Raw genomic sequence first — 17,159 nt, forward strand, 5'->3', positions numbered from 1 at the left:
CCACATTCCTCTTCAAAAGCTCTCTATATAATCTGCAGGAAGATTCACAACAATTATATATTTCATGACTAATTATTCTAATTAAACTGACTGGTAGCACATTAGTGATTCAGACAGAAAACAAAATATTCAGACTTTACATTCTCCTCCTCCACACTCCAGTGAAATCTCTAATATATCTTATGATTTCTTTATATCAACTCAAAAGCAAAAACACACTGAGAGTTTTTTTAAAAATCATCAGCTTCCTCCAGCCTCTTACAAGAAATTCACCCTGTACAGAGAGATGGTGATGCTGTTTAATGCCATGCTCCCTGTTTCACAGCTCTAGTTCACAAAACCTTTCTGTACAGATGTACACTTACCCACACCATCTCTGAGCACCAATATAATTCTTTGTAATCTGTTACCATGAGCTGCCTGTTGGCAGCTTCTTGTATTGCAGCTACTGCATTGTAAAGGTTCTTGCTGATGGTTCACATCTCAGAGCATTTCCAGTGGCTGAGTCACTCAATTCTGTGACCCCACTTGCTCACAAACCCAACTGTGTTTGCTTTTAAGGGGCTGAGTGTCCTATGGAGAGCAGGAACAAAAATCCCTAATCCCTGTATTTAGGAGAGTGCCTACATCTTGCTGAGAATGGATCTTGCCATGGTTTTGTACTTTTGAAAATAAAGTTAAGAAAGGACACGGTTGTCTTGTGTCACTTTAAATGGGTAAAGCACCACTATATCCCTCTATCTGGATCGGGCTTTCCAGAAATATCATCAGGGTGAAGAATTGTGGTTTTAAGCCAAGTGCTCAGAGTAGTAATTTCCAGAATGGAGACAACCTGGGCAGCCAGGGTTTCCCTTTTGCCTCTGAATTATGATCACCCTTCATTAAATGATGATTCCTTCCTTCCCTTCAACTCATTCCTGTGCCCCATGTGAGACAGGTCTTTTGTCTTACATGGGGCACAGGACACTCCCAAATAGAATAGGAATATAATTAAAGGATTGTTGCTTTCTGCCATGCCCCTTTACTCTGGATAAATCAATACAGAGAATTTATTGCAGTGATTATGAATGTTTTACTGATGAAAAGACTGTCTTCAGATGCTGAACAGACATAGTACAATTTTGCTAATTTCTGTCTGTATTTCTTTTTGCAATTTATAAGTGTCTTCCTGTTGACCTAAGGAACTTCTTGCATAAGCGAAAAAGAATAAAAATACATTAAATCAAATGTTTGATAAATTAAAAGAGTCTAGATTCACTTCTTTGTCTGGGTCATATTCTTAAGATGCCTGGCTTTGTAGAACTAAGAGAAGATCATAATCTGCAGCTATATGTGACTGGGAATTGGAAGTACTTCAAAATCTGAAGAGCTCAGCACCATGCTGTTCAAATCAATTCCTTACCAAGTCCTCAAATAAAATAATAAAAAATAAGAATTTAAATTGCCCTACAAGGTGCTGGCCCAGGGTTCCAATTGCCTCTAAAATAAGATCCAGGTGCTCTTAAAAGTCTAAAGCAGCCTTTTAATTTTAAATTGCTCTTCACTGCATCTGCCATGAATGCTGATCATTTAAAGTGTGTCTAAATCAAAACACTCCATATTGCAGGATAATTGCTTAAAAATATAAAAAAGCTGCATGAAGATAGCCCCAGCCAAGTTAAGTGGCAAGCCATGTTTAATATTTTCTCTTAGCAAAAGATAACAAAAAATGACCAAGAGTGTTTTGCTCTCTTTTCAAATAAAAAACTTTCACTCCAAGGTAAGCTACTAGTTCATTTCAACTATATCAGACTTACTACTACCCTGAGACCCATTGTTATGATTATTTTATTGCAATGACACCTAGAGACTTTGGAAAGGTTCTTACTATTCTTTGCAAATAAAACAGAAGATGTATTTCTTGCTCCTGAGACCTCATAGCTAAGTATTTATAAATACACACAACAGCATTGCAAGAAACTGGGACAAAATAATTACCTCAGCAAAAGGACTACTTAAGGTCTGAATTTGCATACATATGTTTTTTAGAATAAAACTGCAATTTGTGAAATTAGATAGAAGGTCCCTGAAGAGTTTAAGAGATCACTTTTAGAAGGGATGGTGAAGAATATGTCCATCACACCTATATCTGCTGCATGAAACATCTCTCTGCACACACACCGTGACTGATTGGAGGTATTGGCACTTTGGAAAAAAGGATCAACAGTGAGAGCATCCATCCAGGTATAAATCCCAGTAAAGTGTGATCCCACTGAGCTACGTGCCAAGTCTTGAGTCCTATAAGATTATTCCACTGAGAATGAAAACAGGGTAGAAGCACAGGATCATCTAGTTTGGAAAATGCCTTAAAGAAACTATAAACCCAGCACTGCCAAGTCTACCACTAAACCATAATCTTAAGCGTCACATCTAAAGAACTTTTAAATAACTCCAGGAATGGTGATTCAATCCCTTCCCAGAGCAGCCTATTCCAATGCTCAATAACCACTTTGGTAAGGATTTTTTCCTAATAACTGACCTAAACCTCTCCTGGTATAACTTGAGGCTATTTCATCTTGTTATCTGGGAGAAGAGACTGACACTCAAATCTCTACAAACTCCTTTCAGGTAGTTGTAGAGAACAATAAGGTGTCCTCTCAGCCTCCTTCTTTCCATTCTAATCAAATCCAGTGCCCTCAGCCACTCCTCACAGGACGTGTCCTCTAGAACAGAGTGGCTTTCCAGAAGTCTCTAGACTCAGGAAGCTTTAATGAAACTATTTTGAAGCATTCATAAAGAAGTAAAATGAACAAAATTTTCCTTCCTCACAGACAAAGATGTCCTTTAAAATAATCTCAGATCCAAAAGTCTGTTCTCTGGGCTTCTCTTGGAACATTATTCTGCTGCTCTCCAAGCTGTATTAGTTTCCATGCTATTGCTTTTTAGATACAATCTCATTTTGATTATACATTAGTGTCTGTTCCATATTGTCTTGCTCTCCACTTTTTCAAATTCAAAAATCCACACCATGGCCAAATAAAACTAACATGAGCCCTTCAAGCCTGGTCATCCAGGACTTTCAGTATCTCCCGGCTGGGGAAGAACAAGGACACTCAGAGCTGTCACACAAGAATGCTGGTCACAAAGTCAGGTGCAGCCTGGGATTTGGAATGCAGTCTGAATATGGAGTTGTAAGGAAATCAACAGTAATGTTATGAAAAACCTCAACTAACTGCTTTCAGAATAAACAAATCCTTCATAAATACTTCTCTTCAGCACTGTGTGACACAGACCAGCCCTCCTTTGAATTTCATATAAAAGCACCAACTTCTGGCAGAAAGAGGATTTCTGAATGACAATCACAGTATGTAACTTGGTCAGCAACCAAGTTCTATGTATTACATCACTGCCTTCTTTTCAGCTTTTCCTCTCCACATCTGTAATGAAGGGAAAAGGCAGGCAGATGGTCAGCAAATTATGAATTCTCACCACAAACATCCCCAGGAGTAGCCAAATTACACAACACTTCACAAGAGACATCGAGACAAAAGTGTGAGCTCTTTAAATAGACTGACCTCCAGCTCCAGCTGAAATCAGCAGAAAAAGCAGCGCGATACAATGAAAAGGAGGAAAAGGTAATTAGCCTGCATCAGCTGGGCTCGAGTTAAATAGATAAGAGCATGTGGCTGCTTTGAAAGAGGATATCCAGATGGAAAGATGCATACCATGACAATGTAAACTCTGTGAACTTTATCATTATGTCAGAATCTTATTTTAAAATATTCCAAACTGATACAATTAAAAGGTAATCAAAACTAAGGACTTCCTTGATTTCAAAATTACTTAAAGATGCATATATTCCTTAGGTTTCATAGTATTACCCTTCTAAAAATAACACAAACATAAGTTGCTGATGCCCAGCTTAGGAGAGTATATGTACAGCTCCTCTAAATTATAAAGAAAAATTTTGAATGGTTCCTTAAAGTGTTATGATATTTTCTTTCATTCTTTAACTCAAGCTGCAAAATGGAAATGTTTCCATCATTACAACTCAGAGACCAAAATATTACCAAGTTGGAAGAGTTACACTGTGTTGTTTTCCATTAAAACTGGGACTTGAAACCACCTTCTTTCCCACAAAAGGCAGGGGCACCTGAAGGTCAGGACATGGCTACTTTAAGTCAACATCAGATCAAACTGGAAAAGCCAAGTCTAGAATATAAATTGAAAAAACAAGAATGCAAGTCCCATGAACATTTTATGTTTTGTGTCAATGCAGCAATTCAATGTTTAGCAAATTCAGAACCAATCAAAATCTGGGCAAAAATCTCCAAAAGTTGCAAAACAATATTGCAAGCAAGTTGAATTCAAAAGTAACAGTTTTGAGTGGAATCAGAGTTGCATGTAGAATTTTAACATGTTAAGGATAAGTCTCACTCTCTACCACATGGTTAGTTATCATCAGCATTTTCCAATATTATTAGAGAATCTCAGACCATTCCCAGGGAAAAGTATAAATTATACATATAAAAAAGGAAAATTTGTCTAAAATATTTTGGACATGATATCGCTGTGGAGCTATCAGGCTAAATATGGCAGAAAACCAAGTAAGTCCCACCATCTAAGGAAGAAAGAATGGACACCCCTTACCAAATAGCATGAAGCTGAGTCCAGGGAGGTTTAGGCTGGATATCAGGAAAAGCATTTTTTACCTCAAGGGGTGGTTGGGCACTGGAACAGGCTCCCCAGGGAAGTGGTCTCAGCACCTGCCTGACAGAGCTCAAGAGGGTTTGGACACTGCCGTCAGGCACCAGGTGTGATTCTTGGGGATGGTTCTGTGCAGGGCCAGGAGCTGGACTTGATGATCCTTGTTGGTTCCTTCCAATTCAGGATATTCAATGACAGCTTTTTTTATTAAGAGGAGGAGTAAGACTTAATGCAAAGATGGTCAAGGATCTACTTTGGTATTTAAATTAAAGAATCAAGGAAGCAAGCAGGCAAGCACAGGGCCTTCAACAAAATTAGGCACACATAGGACTGTAAAAAGAGTACTGAAACACTGGATGACAATGAACATAATGCCAATGACTTCAAACAGAGAAACAAAGGCGTGGGAATTTGTCTTGTATATTCCTGTGCAGAATAGGGAAGACACATCCATGGCAGCTGGAAAGCTCAATCTAAGCTGGAGAAGTGCAAATACAGTTTTAAAGAAGCAAAGCCTCTGTCAGTGAAAACAGTTCCTGCATCCATGTGGAACCTGAAGGGCAGCCAGGGGAGTAAGGCTGCCGAAGCTAGTCCAGTTCATTTGGCACTGACACAGCACAAGCTTTTAAGTTTACCCCACTTACAAGGCAACAGCAGACTAATCAGCCCTCAAACAGCATTTAAAGTTAAATACAACAAGATGCAATGATCAGTCTAATGTTTCTCTGTGGAGGCATATAGAAGGCATGTAGTGCATCACTTGGTTCTGCACCAGCAGCTGGTTCTACAACAATGGCATACACAAGCCAGCTGGTGCCATAGCTAGGCGATGAGTTTTTCCAAATATTTGAAAAACAAAAGCCTCAAACCTCGTATTTTTATTAACTTTTTTAAAAATTGAAATTGACTTGGAAAAAACCCCTCAGATCCTTCTGATTAAGTTTATTATGACAAATCCAGATTACCACAATGGACAGTTTTCTGCTTCAAAAGCACAACATTGCAGGTTGGTGGTGTGTAATGAACCTGAGTAACTCACAAAATTATGACATTCACCTCAGATAGTTGCAGTTAACATTTTAGGAATTTCAAACTTAAAAGTAGCTGAACAAAACATTGTAGGCCTTTTGAAAACAAAAAAATATTTATAGGGAGCTACAGCAATGATTCCAGTTTCAACAACTTAGGTGCTCTTCTACAGGAGACTGTTCAACCCAAGAACTGGCTTGTCAGGTATTTTTATTCTGCCATCTTTAAGTGTGACATTTTGAACAAAAGGCAGGTACATTTATAAAGATCACCTACACAAATACTATGGACTTTATATGGATTGTCCAAAGTGCCCTAAAATTTTCTTCTCAAATGAGCACCTTTGTAGAGCCAGGATTGGTACAATTTCACTTTGTTATCAGCAGCAGTGGCATGGTGATTGCAGCAGCCGCTCCAAGCCCTCTGCCAGAAACAGGGGATATTTTCAGCCCTGAGACTTCCTCTTCTTCAGAGACTAGTCTTACTAATTTACATCTAGGATCTTCTTTTGGAGAGCACTAAGAGCGGCAAAGAAGCAAGAGCAGAAATCACAATTCTGGTAGTTGATGCAATGTAGCTCTGCTTTGATTACCTGTTTTTACAGGCAAGATTGTAAAGTTCTCAAGGGGAGAAAGAAAAAAACCAATCCATCCCATTTTTGAAAGAAACTTAAAGAAAAAAAATCAGGCAAATCCTGGAATATCTGTTAATAGATGAGGTCAGCACATCTATACAGAAATGTAGCATGGACATTTCAATTCAGATTTCAGGGAGTCTGTATTCTGGCCTGGTTACAACATAACTGCTACAATATATTGTTAAGCTATACCAAAGATGAGGGAATATGGAAAACAGCAGTTCCAGTTTCCAGGGAAATTGCTTTTACTTTCCTTTCCATAAACTTGAACTCCATCAATTTGTGTCAACAGCACATTCCCTTATTATGTAATGGTTTTAAGCCAAACCAGCTAAATGAACTTAGTATCCCTGGTCAATCAATATTTGAATAGAAGTCTTCTCAAAACACATTTTCAGTAGTTCAGACTGTTTTCCTAAATCACTTATTCTCAGAGTTTCATAAGTGCTCTTTTCCTTCAGGAAACAATTTGTGTTAGACCCTGAAACCCCTCAGAGCAAACACAGAAGAGGCTCACGCTGCTGACAATTTCTCAGTTCCATCCTGCTGTTACAGGTTAAGAATCAGTGTACCGAATCAATCAAGTGAATTATCTACTTACAAAGCAGCTCCAAAGATTTCTGTTTACTGTAGGTTTATCACAATCTGTCAGACTACTGAAGTCAAACCAGGCTTAAAATCTGTCCTGGAGATGTGTGAAGTTTGTGTATCTGTAAAAAATAGCTCATGAGAGGAAGGCATATTACTGAGGTGATCTGAAATGTGCATCTGCCTGCCCATGATAAAAGCAGACTTAGACTCTCCATCCAAGTTTAAAATACTACATATCTGATAGATAATTAAGCTGCAGGGGAAGAAAGCAAACGAATTTATTTTTTTTAACGTAGAGCTGCTGACAGTATAGAATTCCTCCTGTATATATTATTACCAAACCACTTATTCAGGGTTAAGAAGGAGTTGGAGCACTGTAAAACCTTCTTTTTTCCTGATATCTTCCCTAGATAATTTTGAAAGCATTTTTAATGGTCTTTTTTTTTTCTTACCCTATTCATACAACAAAACTACAAGGCCTGATGTGGTTAAAAAAAAGGAAATATTAGAAAAATCTTGTTTTATTGCATATTTGTATCTGTATGACTGCATATACATATATATATATATATAATGAGTGTATATATAGTGTGTGTGTATATATAGTGTGTATAAATATATATATATATATATATATATATATGACTGAGAACGCTGTGTGAGTCACAGCTTTTATGGAAAACTGTCCTGAGAAAAAGTTGTGAAAAGTTAATGAAGCGTGAATTAAGAACCATCAAATAGACAGCATGGCTAAAGGCAGTATTTACAAGAACATCGTAGGATGATTAGAAACATTGATGAAAGTACATTAAAAGCAAAGAAATATCTAAAACAGCATGGGAAGAGGAAATAATTTTTTACTTCATTAACAACTGCCCTGTTAATGAGGTAAAAATAGTGCTTTTATTAATGTAGAGTTAACTATTATGTCAGCCTAAGTATTTCCACATTTTAAATGTCATAAATACAAGAACAGATGAGAACTCCTCTCAGTTCTCTCTTAGTATTTCATGTCTGCAATCCAATTCCTCAAAAGTTAAGATAAACGAAAAATTTTCAAGTAACTTAAAATCACTCAAAGGGTTTCTACCAGCAACAATACACAAATGTTTGCAAAGCCATAGAGAAATCTGGCACCAGAGCATCTGGCCCGGTTCCTCCACAGGTACGAAAGGCAGGGTAAGGGCACAGTGCTACCTGCAAACACAGACACACTCTGGCTGAAGACATCTGCTGCAGCAATGGCTACAAATACATTGCTCACCAGGAAGGAACAGAGTTCCCCAAACATTTCCATAATCCCTGATCCTCTGGACATTGAAGTAGGATGTCAACAAGTATGGGTCATTCAGATTTCCCTCTAAGGTAGCGCAGTATTGAACTGATTTTTAAGCATGTAGCTATTTCCTAACATAGAAAAATGACTACATGATCCCACATTTCATTTCCATGGCTCTCCTAGGGGCTGATTTACCAGGTTGAGGCTCCTGCAAATCAGCCCCAAAGGAAGATCTTCCTGGGAGAGGATGCCCGGGCCACAGGTTCAGGTAGAGACCATGTAGCTTTTATCACCTCTCATACACAAGCACTCCCTCCTGACTTCTCAGGACTACACTTGATTTTATTCAATTATGTAAACTATGAGAAAATAACTCTTGACTCTCCATAGCTTGAAGACAGGGGACCTGAAGAGGTTTAGTTGGACAGAGAAGTCAGATTCCAGCTCTGGTAGAGAGGAATCATCCACCCAAATATGACCAGTCTCAATTAGAACAAAGACATCTACTTTCTCTCCTTTGCACATGCATTACATTTCATAAACTGCACTACAGAGGCAGAAAATGATGTTTGAGCTAGTGGAATAATATGATATTTCATCTATATTGACTCAACATGACAGTATTTGTTTTCAGTTGAGACAATCTGTCTGATTCAAATGAGTTCAAGCTGAAAGACTAGCTGATTAAAAAAGACAGGGAAAAAAAGCACTGTGGCTGTCTTTAAATGCTGAGGCAACGAGGAGGCTCAAGAAAAAGCAGCACTGATGGATGAGATAAAAACAAGAAGGAGTTATTATAAAATGGATTTAAAATAAATAGGCACATTACTACCTGGGGTCTAAAAAACACTAATCATCAAACCTAATGATGTTCATATTTCTGAACTAGGCACAGGAGGAAAACAATTCCCAGTACCAGTTTCTTATCAAATGTTTGCCAACACAAGAAAGTTACAGCCTTTAGTTTTCAGACTTCCAACTTTGCATAAGTAGTTTGGAAAGACCTGGGAGAGAGTTCTCTTTCTTTTTAACAAGAAGGTTTATATTAATTACAGTTATAATTACAATTCCAGATTTGGAGCTTACTCATATATATTTGTAAAAATGTACTAAGTGCATCAGGGAATGAACAGTGTCTTTTGAATGATGCTCTCTTGGACATGGAGAAAAACTGCACAGCAGATTCCCTCCATGTGGAAAACTTTTCTTTTTCCAGAAAGAGCTCACAGGAGGTCTTCAGCAGGCAAACCCTTGGAAGAAAGTGTGCCTCCAAAATATTAAGGCTTGGAAAGGAAGATATCTGATTAGATGGATTCAGGCTGAGAACGGACCAAGATAAAACATTCAATTAGCCTGAGCCTGACCCCACAGACTTCCAGTGGTGCTTGAAAAAGATGAGCTGTCTTTGACAGTCACACCATATAAAAAGACTTCAAGGAAATGTACCAGGAACAGAAAGCAGAAGCTAAAAGCAAATCTTGGCAGCAACAGAGGTTACCAAATAGTTTTGAGTAAAGAAACATTCATTAGCATCAACAGAGACTTGATGAAAGAGGAGAAAGAAAAGTATGATATTGAATTATGAGGATGAAATAAACCATAAAGGCATATACACAGGCACTGTGCTATGGTGTAAATAAAATCACAGCTTTCAGTGGGATGAGTGAAAACAAGGTAAGTCAAATGGCACCTAAAAAACTCTTAGGCATCCTCTTCTAGGCGCATCCCTTGGGAAGTGAATGCAGCAGGACTGCTCTCATTTCTTCCCAGGTCCAAAGCTCACTAATCAAAAGCTGCACTCACAGATCATCACCTGCAAGTTGTGCAAGGCATAGACCTCTGCTCAAACAAGACCAAGTGCTCTGAAGGCCTGAATGACCTGGGCAGAAGGGGTCAATCAACTTGACTGCCAGCCCTGAGTCAGAAAAGGTAGGACCTTGGCCACCTTGTGGCTTAATTAGAAAAAATCCCATCGCCTTTATTTCCTGATGAAAGTCGTGACCATTTAAATTAAAGACTCAATTCTTACCCATAGGCTTTCATCAAACTTGATCTGCATGAATCCAATTTTACAATAGATATAGTATTTAATTAAATCTAATTTTACAATAGATCTTGTATGTCATTTGATCTAAGCTTTGGCCAGAGAACTCACAGGTAGCATTTCCAATTATCAGCCCTCTTCTACATCCAGAAGAGAACAACTCCCGAATCTGCAAATGAATCAGAAGCTTCTTCACAAAGAGAAGAGCTAATTTCATAACCTCTATTCAGTGAAAGCATCTCCTTGCCATCAAATTTGGCACAATCTGATATAAAACATTTTATCAGAACTTTGTAAGTTCCTTTCTTTGTCAGAGAAAAATCTTCCTAAGATGGTATGTTTGTCTTACTGTAACGCCATTACTTACAATTAATTTCATACAGGATGTTTCTTTACCAAGTTGAAATCCTAAGAGTGAAATCAGAAAAATAGTAACTAGAATCTGCTCTAGCATTGACTAGAGAATTGTTCAAAGAAAACCAACCCAAACCCATCAAACTTCCAATAAGCCAGTGTACTGTGAAGCCTTGCAGTTCTTTAAAGCAGAGAATAAATCCCAAATCACTGCTCAGAAATCACTGTGGAAATGCAACACTGCAATGCTCTGAAATAAACATAGTTCAAATAACTACCCAAACAAATCCATGTTTTGTGATAGGTTAGGTATGCTGAATCTTCAAAATAAAGGATGCATTTTTACACAGTCATGGAGAAATCAGAAGAATAAATTCCCAAATGGCATTGAGAAAATGAACAGGGATTTTCTCAATGTCTCCTTTAACACAGGAAAAATGAATTTAAAAATAATTAGCAAGAGCTAAATTCAAAAAATACAAGTAATATTACTTTATTCAACCTCCACTTAAGCTGCTGAACTCTTATGTCCCAGGATATCTGAAAATTTTATCTTTTATATACAAGACTTTTAAAATTATTTGAACTAAGTTATGGAAGTTATTCTACCAACATTTTTTTTACAATTACAAAGGCATAAACTCCTGTTTAAGAACTCCCTGAGCTGCAGATCACTGAGAGCTGGAAAGACACTTCTATATTTGTCTGATCCCATATTTCTTCACTGTCACCAACTAGCAACTAGATGCATGATGGGGTTAGACAGCCTCAAGCCTCATTCTGTATGGCTGCTGGTGGTAGTTCTTCTTTCTGATCACTGAAACTTCCAGTTCCATCCAAATGCTCCATCTATTACCTGTTCATCAAAATGAACTAAAAAGGATGTATTTTTTCGTGTGTGGGGATTTTTGCCTCCTCACAGTATTTTTGTGTTTATTTCGGAACAGTTTGGTAGAGTCATGGAATATATCATCCCACAGACTCCCCTATTTCATGGCTTGTTGGCTTCTGCAGTGGGCTGTAACAGCCACAGATGGATAACATGAAAGCTACTTTTGGGTATCTATGGAAACAAAGAGCTGAAGTCTGCCTCAGGGTCTTCTCTTCAGATCCTTCACCCAGCCTAGGAAGGGGCAGGGAATTTCCCCCCATCTCCAATACAGAGAGAAACATGGCAGCAGGTGCTGGGAATGTAAATGGGGAGCTGACATATGTGAAAAGGCAGAGGAAGGAGAAGGATGCTGGAATTCAGAGATGAAACAAAAGAGAGAGAAGGACTAAGAGGAAAAGCAAATACAGATGGATGTGCAGGTTGATGTGAAAGGAAGAGGAAACACAGAAAACTCAGGTTTGTTTGTTTAGTCCTGCCAAGCTGGTCCTTGAAATGTCACGCTGAATTACAAATGAATAACTTTTATATTAAGAATATCAACATATTTTTATCAAAGCTCACTGAGTTTTTCACAAATTGTGACTTCAGAGAAAATTTCAACAAAAAATCTATTTCAGTAAACAAACTTATCCATTCTAACGATTTCACCCAAGTCCATCAAGATGAATTTTAGCAAGTGCAGGTTGTCTTTGGGTGCTGCTTCATTTGCTCTGCAGTTACTGAGGTTTAATAAAAGCTTTGGGTAAAACACAAAACCTCCTGCTGGCTGTTCAAATCCACAGGGAAGCAGACACTCTGTCCTGTTGCTGAAAGCCAGAAGAGTGCAACTACAGAAAGCCCTCCCTGATTGCCAAACATGACTACTTGTCTTCCTAAGCTCCTCTTCTCTTTTCACAGCTCCAGACATCACATTCCATCTGGCTGTGTGACACCTCCTGATCCCATGTAAATCTTGTATGACCAGACACAGCTCTGCAACTTACTCAGCTTTCAAAATAACATGTACTATGGGTATTTGCCATATGCAGATCATCTGTGAACAGGGCCAAGACACTTCCTTAGGATTAAGGAGTTAATGAGAATGTCAGTGCCAGCACATCTCAGCTGAAGGCTCCAATGCAATGCATTAGTTAACAGTTAACATTTATTACACTTGGACATTCACACTCTAGGTGGGTAAAATAATCATTGGAACAAAGGAATTTATCACCATGTACCTCAGTCATTCACCATCTGAAACTTGGTACAGTATTTAAACTCCTTGAACACATTCAAGTCAAGACAGAAAAACAGCTGTTGAATAATTATCTTATACAAACAGTTTAAGTACAAATTTGGGGCACCCTGCAAGTGCACACATGCTTAAAATTATGGCCAAAAGAGCTAAAATTCAGCCCTGGATGAGCAAATTGGCTTTTAGTACATAAATACAGCAGAATTTAAGATGATGCTGTATCACACCCTGTCATGTTAGGCTTCATGTGTGAGAACGAGTAAACTGCTGATTTTCCTGGGAGACACAATATATCATTTACATTCTAGCTTGGTGGAGGACAGTGCTTTACAGACAGCACCAACATGCACACATAGGGAAATGTTAGGGGGAGTTGTGCGTGCACACTTGTGACTGTGCCAGCTTGTTTACAGAGAAACATCTACCCAGACAAGAGGAAAAAACCAGCAAGCATATCTGTACCAGAATGGGGGACAGCACCAAGAATTCTTTGAGTATTTGTCCAAGCTCCCCATGGTTTCACTACTGAGGAGTTTTGTGTCCCTCATCACATTATCTAGGGAAATACAGCCCCACCAACTTCACCTCAGTTCCTGGGAACTTGGTACAGCAACTTAATCCTAGGCACATGAAGGACAAGAAAATCATCATGAGTAGCCAACCAAGAAAAAGTCATGCCTGAGATGAAGTCGATCTACCAGGCCTGGTAGATGAAGGAAGAGCAGTGGATATTTTCTACCAGGACTCCAGTGAGGCCTTGGACACTGCCTCCCATAAGATTTTCATAGAGGAGCTGCTGCTACAGAGAATGGATGAGCAGACAGTGAGGTGGACTGAAAGCTGGCCAGGCTCAGAGGCTGGTTATCAGTGAGACAAATTCTGTTTGGATGCCAGAGACTAGCAGTGGGACACAGGGGTCAAATACTGGATCCTGTTTTAAGATCTTCATTAATGACCTGGATGGTGGGGCAGACTGTGCCTTCAGCAAGTTTGTAGGTGACACACCTGGAGCACTCAGGGGACATTTCATGAGTGTAATACCTGAAGGGAAGGTCCAAAGACAACAGAGACAGGCTTCCCTTTACGGGGGGCTAATGGCAGAGCCAGAGGTAATGTGCACTAGTTGAAACACAGGAACATTAGGAAACATTTTTTGCTTGTGACAGCAACTGGCACAGGTTGCCTGGGGAGAATGCAGAATCCCCTCCTTAGAGACATTCAAAACCTGTCTGACACAGTCCTGGGCAACTGGTTCTAGGTGTCCCCACCTGAGCAGCACATAGGCCATGCAACCTATAGAGGTCCCTTCCAACCTCACCAATTCTGTGTCTGGGAAACAAACAAACCCCCCCAAAACTAAACAAAACAGGAAAACCACAGTTAAAAACAAAATAAGAAGAATACTTGGACGTCATTTCCAATCTCTGGAAACAGCACCTACCCACTCTACAAGAGCATCAACACATTTTCATTCTATATTTACATGTGTGGGTGGCATAATTTACACAAACACACACATATGCACACACAGAACTACAGAACTGCAGAACTGAAAAAAAAATTCCTCAGCAACAGGCTGACATATTTTATCAAAATTCTCCCAGAGACAAATGTACACAGATCACTCACTTTCAGGGATTGCCTGGACCTGTAGAATGGCTTTCTGCATATGCTCACCATTATTATTTTTTATCTTTTCATAGATAGGACAATCCTATGCTGAATGCTAAAAGTCTTGAATAGAGAGGGATGAATATGCACTCAAAATTAACTGGATTTATTAAATTCCTAATTTTCTATTACATACTTTCTATTCTCTTTTTAAAATCATACCTTTCAGCTTGATTAACCACAAACTTCTGTGCAAGAGCACAACGTACACAGACCAAAACCTGTATTTTGGACATTTCAATTCAGCTACTCTTTGCTGACAAAACCTCCACACAACCAGAGCATGTGATCAGTGTGTACATTTCAGTCATACTGCATCTTGCTACAGCACCTTTGGATCTCCAAGGGGTTTAAGGTACCTGGAAATTCAAGAGAATTTATGAAGGCACTTAATCCACACTCCTCAGTTTTACTTCTTTCTTTGCCATTTAGTGATTTCTATGTTGAATATACTCACTTTACTAGTCTTTATTACTTTTTAATTATTACTTTGTCTGTTTTTTCAGGTCTTGCTGAATCAATGATTGCCATCAGCAGAAGATTCATCCAGCCAAATTATGTCTCCAGCTATACCTGAGTGACTCTGCTCAATTTAGTTCAGCAATAGGAACTTAATTAAAAACTCTCTTAAGAAGGTGCTGGCCAGAAAATACTCATCATGGCAGAGTGGCATTTGCTTTGCAGCACTGATAGGAACATGAACTAATAAAACCTTTTTTTTTCACACTAAAATGAATTGCCTGGACTCTCACTAGACAGTAGCAGCAACTGACGTAAGATGAGAATCATATCAATGGGCAGATCTATTCTGTAAGATTTACTCTATTCAGACAATCACTTTCCAAATTAAAAACCACATCAAATAAAGGGAATCTCCATTACTACATCAGAATATATAATTTAAATCAACTTACCCTGCCAGAGACAAACGGTATGTACATGCACCCAAAGTTATTCAGAAAACTGAGACAGCATGAAAGTTTTCATTGTGTCCTTTCCAAACGGGGCCATTTCATTTATTTTGACCTTTAATCCATTTCTTGAATAATTTCAACTATTTGTGTGATTACACACAGTGCAGCTAAATGCTTTTTTATACACAGAGAGCTAAAATTACTCTTTTTTAGGCTAACTATTTTATCACACTAAACTTCAATTACATGGACATGCTGATTTCAATTACATGGACACAAACTAAAAACAATGGTGAGAGTTTTATTTCCATTTATAGTCTGGTTTTCTATCAGGGATATGTCTAGTGGATCTACAAAAGCAAACTAAGAAAAAAAGAAGAATGCCATCAAAACCCCCTTAGCTTTCCTAGGCTCTGAAATGGAAAAATTTCATGGGTCAAAACAATTGGAATAAATAGAAGAAACTTCTCAAAGTCTGAAAAACTTGGCTGAAAATGCTAAATTAAAAGACCCCTAAATTTAAGATTTTGCTTTCTGCATATGCTCACCATTATTATTTTTTATCTTTTCATAGATAAAACAATCCTATGCTGAATGCTAAAATTCTTGAAAAGAGAGGGATGAATATGCACTTAAAATTAACTGAATTTAATAAATTCCTAATTTTCTCTTACATACTTTCTATTCTCTTTTTAAAGTCACACCTTTCAGCTTGATTAACCACAAACACTCAACTATAATTGTAAAGTAAAATAACCAACAAGATGCCATTAAAAATATTACATTCTATTCTATGTTCTATAGTTACAATTTGAATTTCTTTAAGACACCAAGTTTCCAGTTATCAAAGAAATCATTTCCATGATCAGGTAAAATAACACAAAGCAGGATTTTAATCAAACATGCAACCTGAAATACAAGGCAAATTGGTAAGGCAAATGCATTAGTTTTACTAACTGCAACAAGGAATCCAACTGTAATGCTCAAAATTTTCAAATCAAGCTACCAAATCCCTTGCCATCTAATGATATATCCTCCTCTCTTCCACAGTATTCCTCTTTATGTTGTAATGCCTTGTGGTCATTATCATCATCTGTGCTATTATATAGCTTTTATGAAAAATAAGGCCTGAAGGGAAAAGTTTTATGATGTTTCTTTCTTTATTCATCTTGATTTTTAATCTAGATTCCAAAGAGAAGTTCAAAGTTTCTGATTCAAACTGTGTTAGGGTTAATGGAAAATCTCCCTTCGCTCTTGCAAGATTGCGCCACAGGCTTCCAATTGCTGCTTCTCTTTAGTGTTCTTGCTATTTCAGTTTTGCCTCAGCAGTTTGTCTATGCCATCCTGAAGTGCCAGAAGAATCAATTTTATTTTATTAAACACTCACCTCAAACCACTGGCCGTGTGACTGCATTTTAAGGATGACACAAGGATCTGGTTTTGAGAGGGCATCCCTGTCAGATATGCCTTTGCACGCAACTCGCAACTCCACTTTAGTCAGGCATGGGCTGTTAAAAATTCCCAGGGTGTTGGCTGCTGATTCATAGATGTTGCTCATTTTCTTCATTCCTTGTTCTGAAAGAGAGAAAAGGTCTATTAAGGATGGTGCACACAAGGCACAGCCCCTTCTTCCACACAGTAACAGTGAATGACAACCAGAGCATGAGGGGAAGGAATAAAATCAAAGGAACACCTATAGGAAAAAGAAATAATCATCTCATATGTTTATAAGTAAGCCAAGTTCAGAATTATATTTTCCACCATGCCTCTGAACTCTGGGGGTGAACTGTGACCTCAACTTCCAGCTCTGCTCCTGCTTATAGAGCCC

At 38.3% G+C, this 17,159-nt stretch overlaps 1 protein-coding gene across 2 annotated transcripts in view; it reads right to left on the bottom strand.

Moving 5' to 3' along the window:
- Positions 1 to 17,159, bottom strand: part of CPNE4 (copine 4) — a 229,979-nt gene that overhangs the window by 163,393 nt on the left and 49,427 nt on the right. For both annotated transcript variants that reach the window (XM_058018865.1, XM_058018857.1), the window contains one exon: positions 16,719 to 16,906. In XM_058018865.1, the coding sequence (XP_057874848.1) occupies positions 16,719 to 16,898 (180 nt within the window). In that variant the 5' untranslated portion in view covers positions 16,899 to 16,906. The remainder of the gene's footprint in view (positions 1 to 16,718; positions 16,907 to 17,159) is intronic.

The sequence above is a fragment of the Melospiza georgiana genome, chromosome 1, assembly GCF_028018845.1.
Source record: "Melospiza georgiana isolate bMelGeo1 chromosome 1, bMelGeo1.pri, whole genome shotgun sequence".
Classification (NCBI taxonomy): Eukaryota; Metazoa; Chordata; class Aves; order Passeriformes; family Passerellidae; genus Melospiza; species Melospiza georgiana.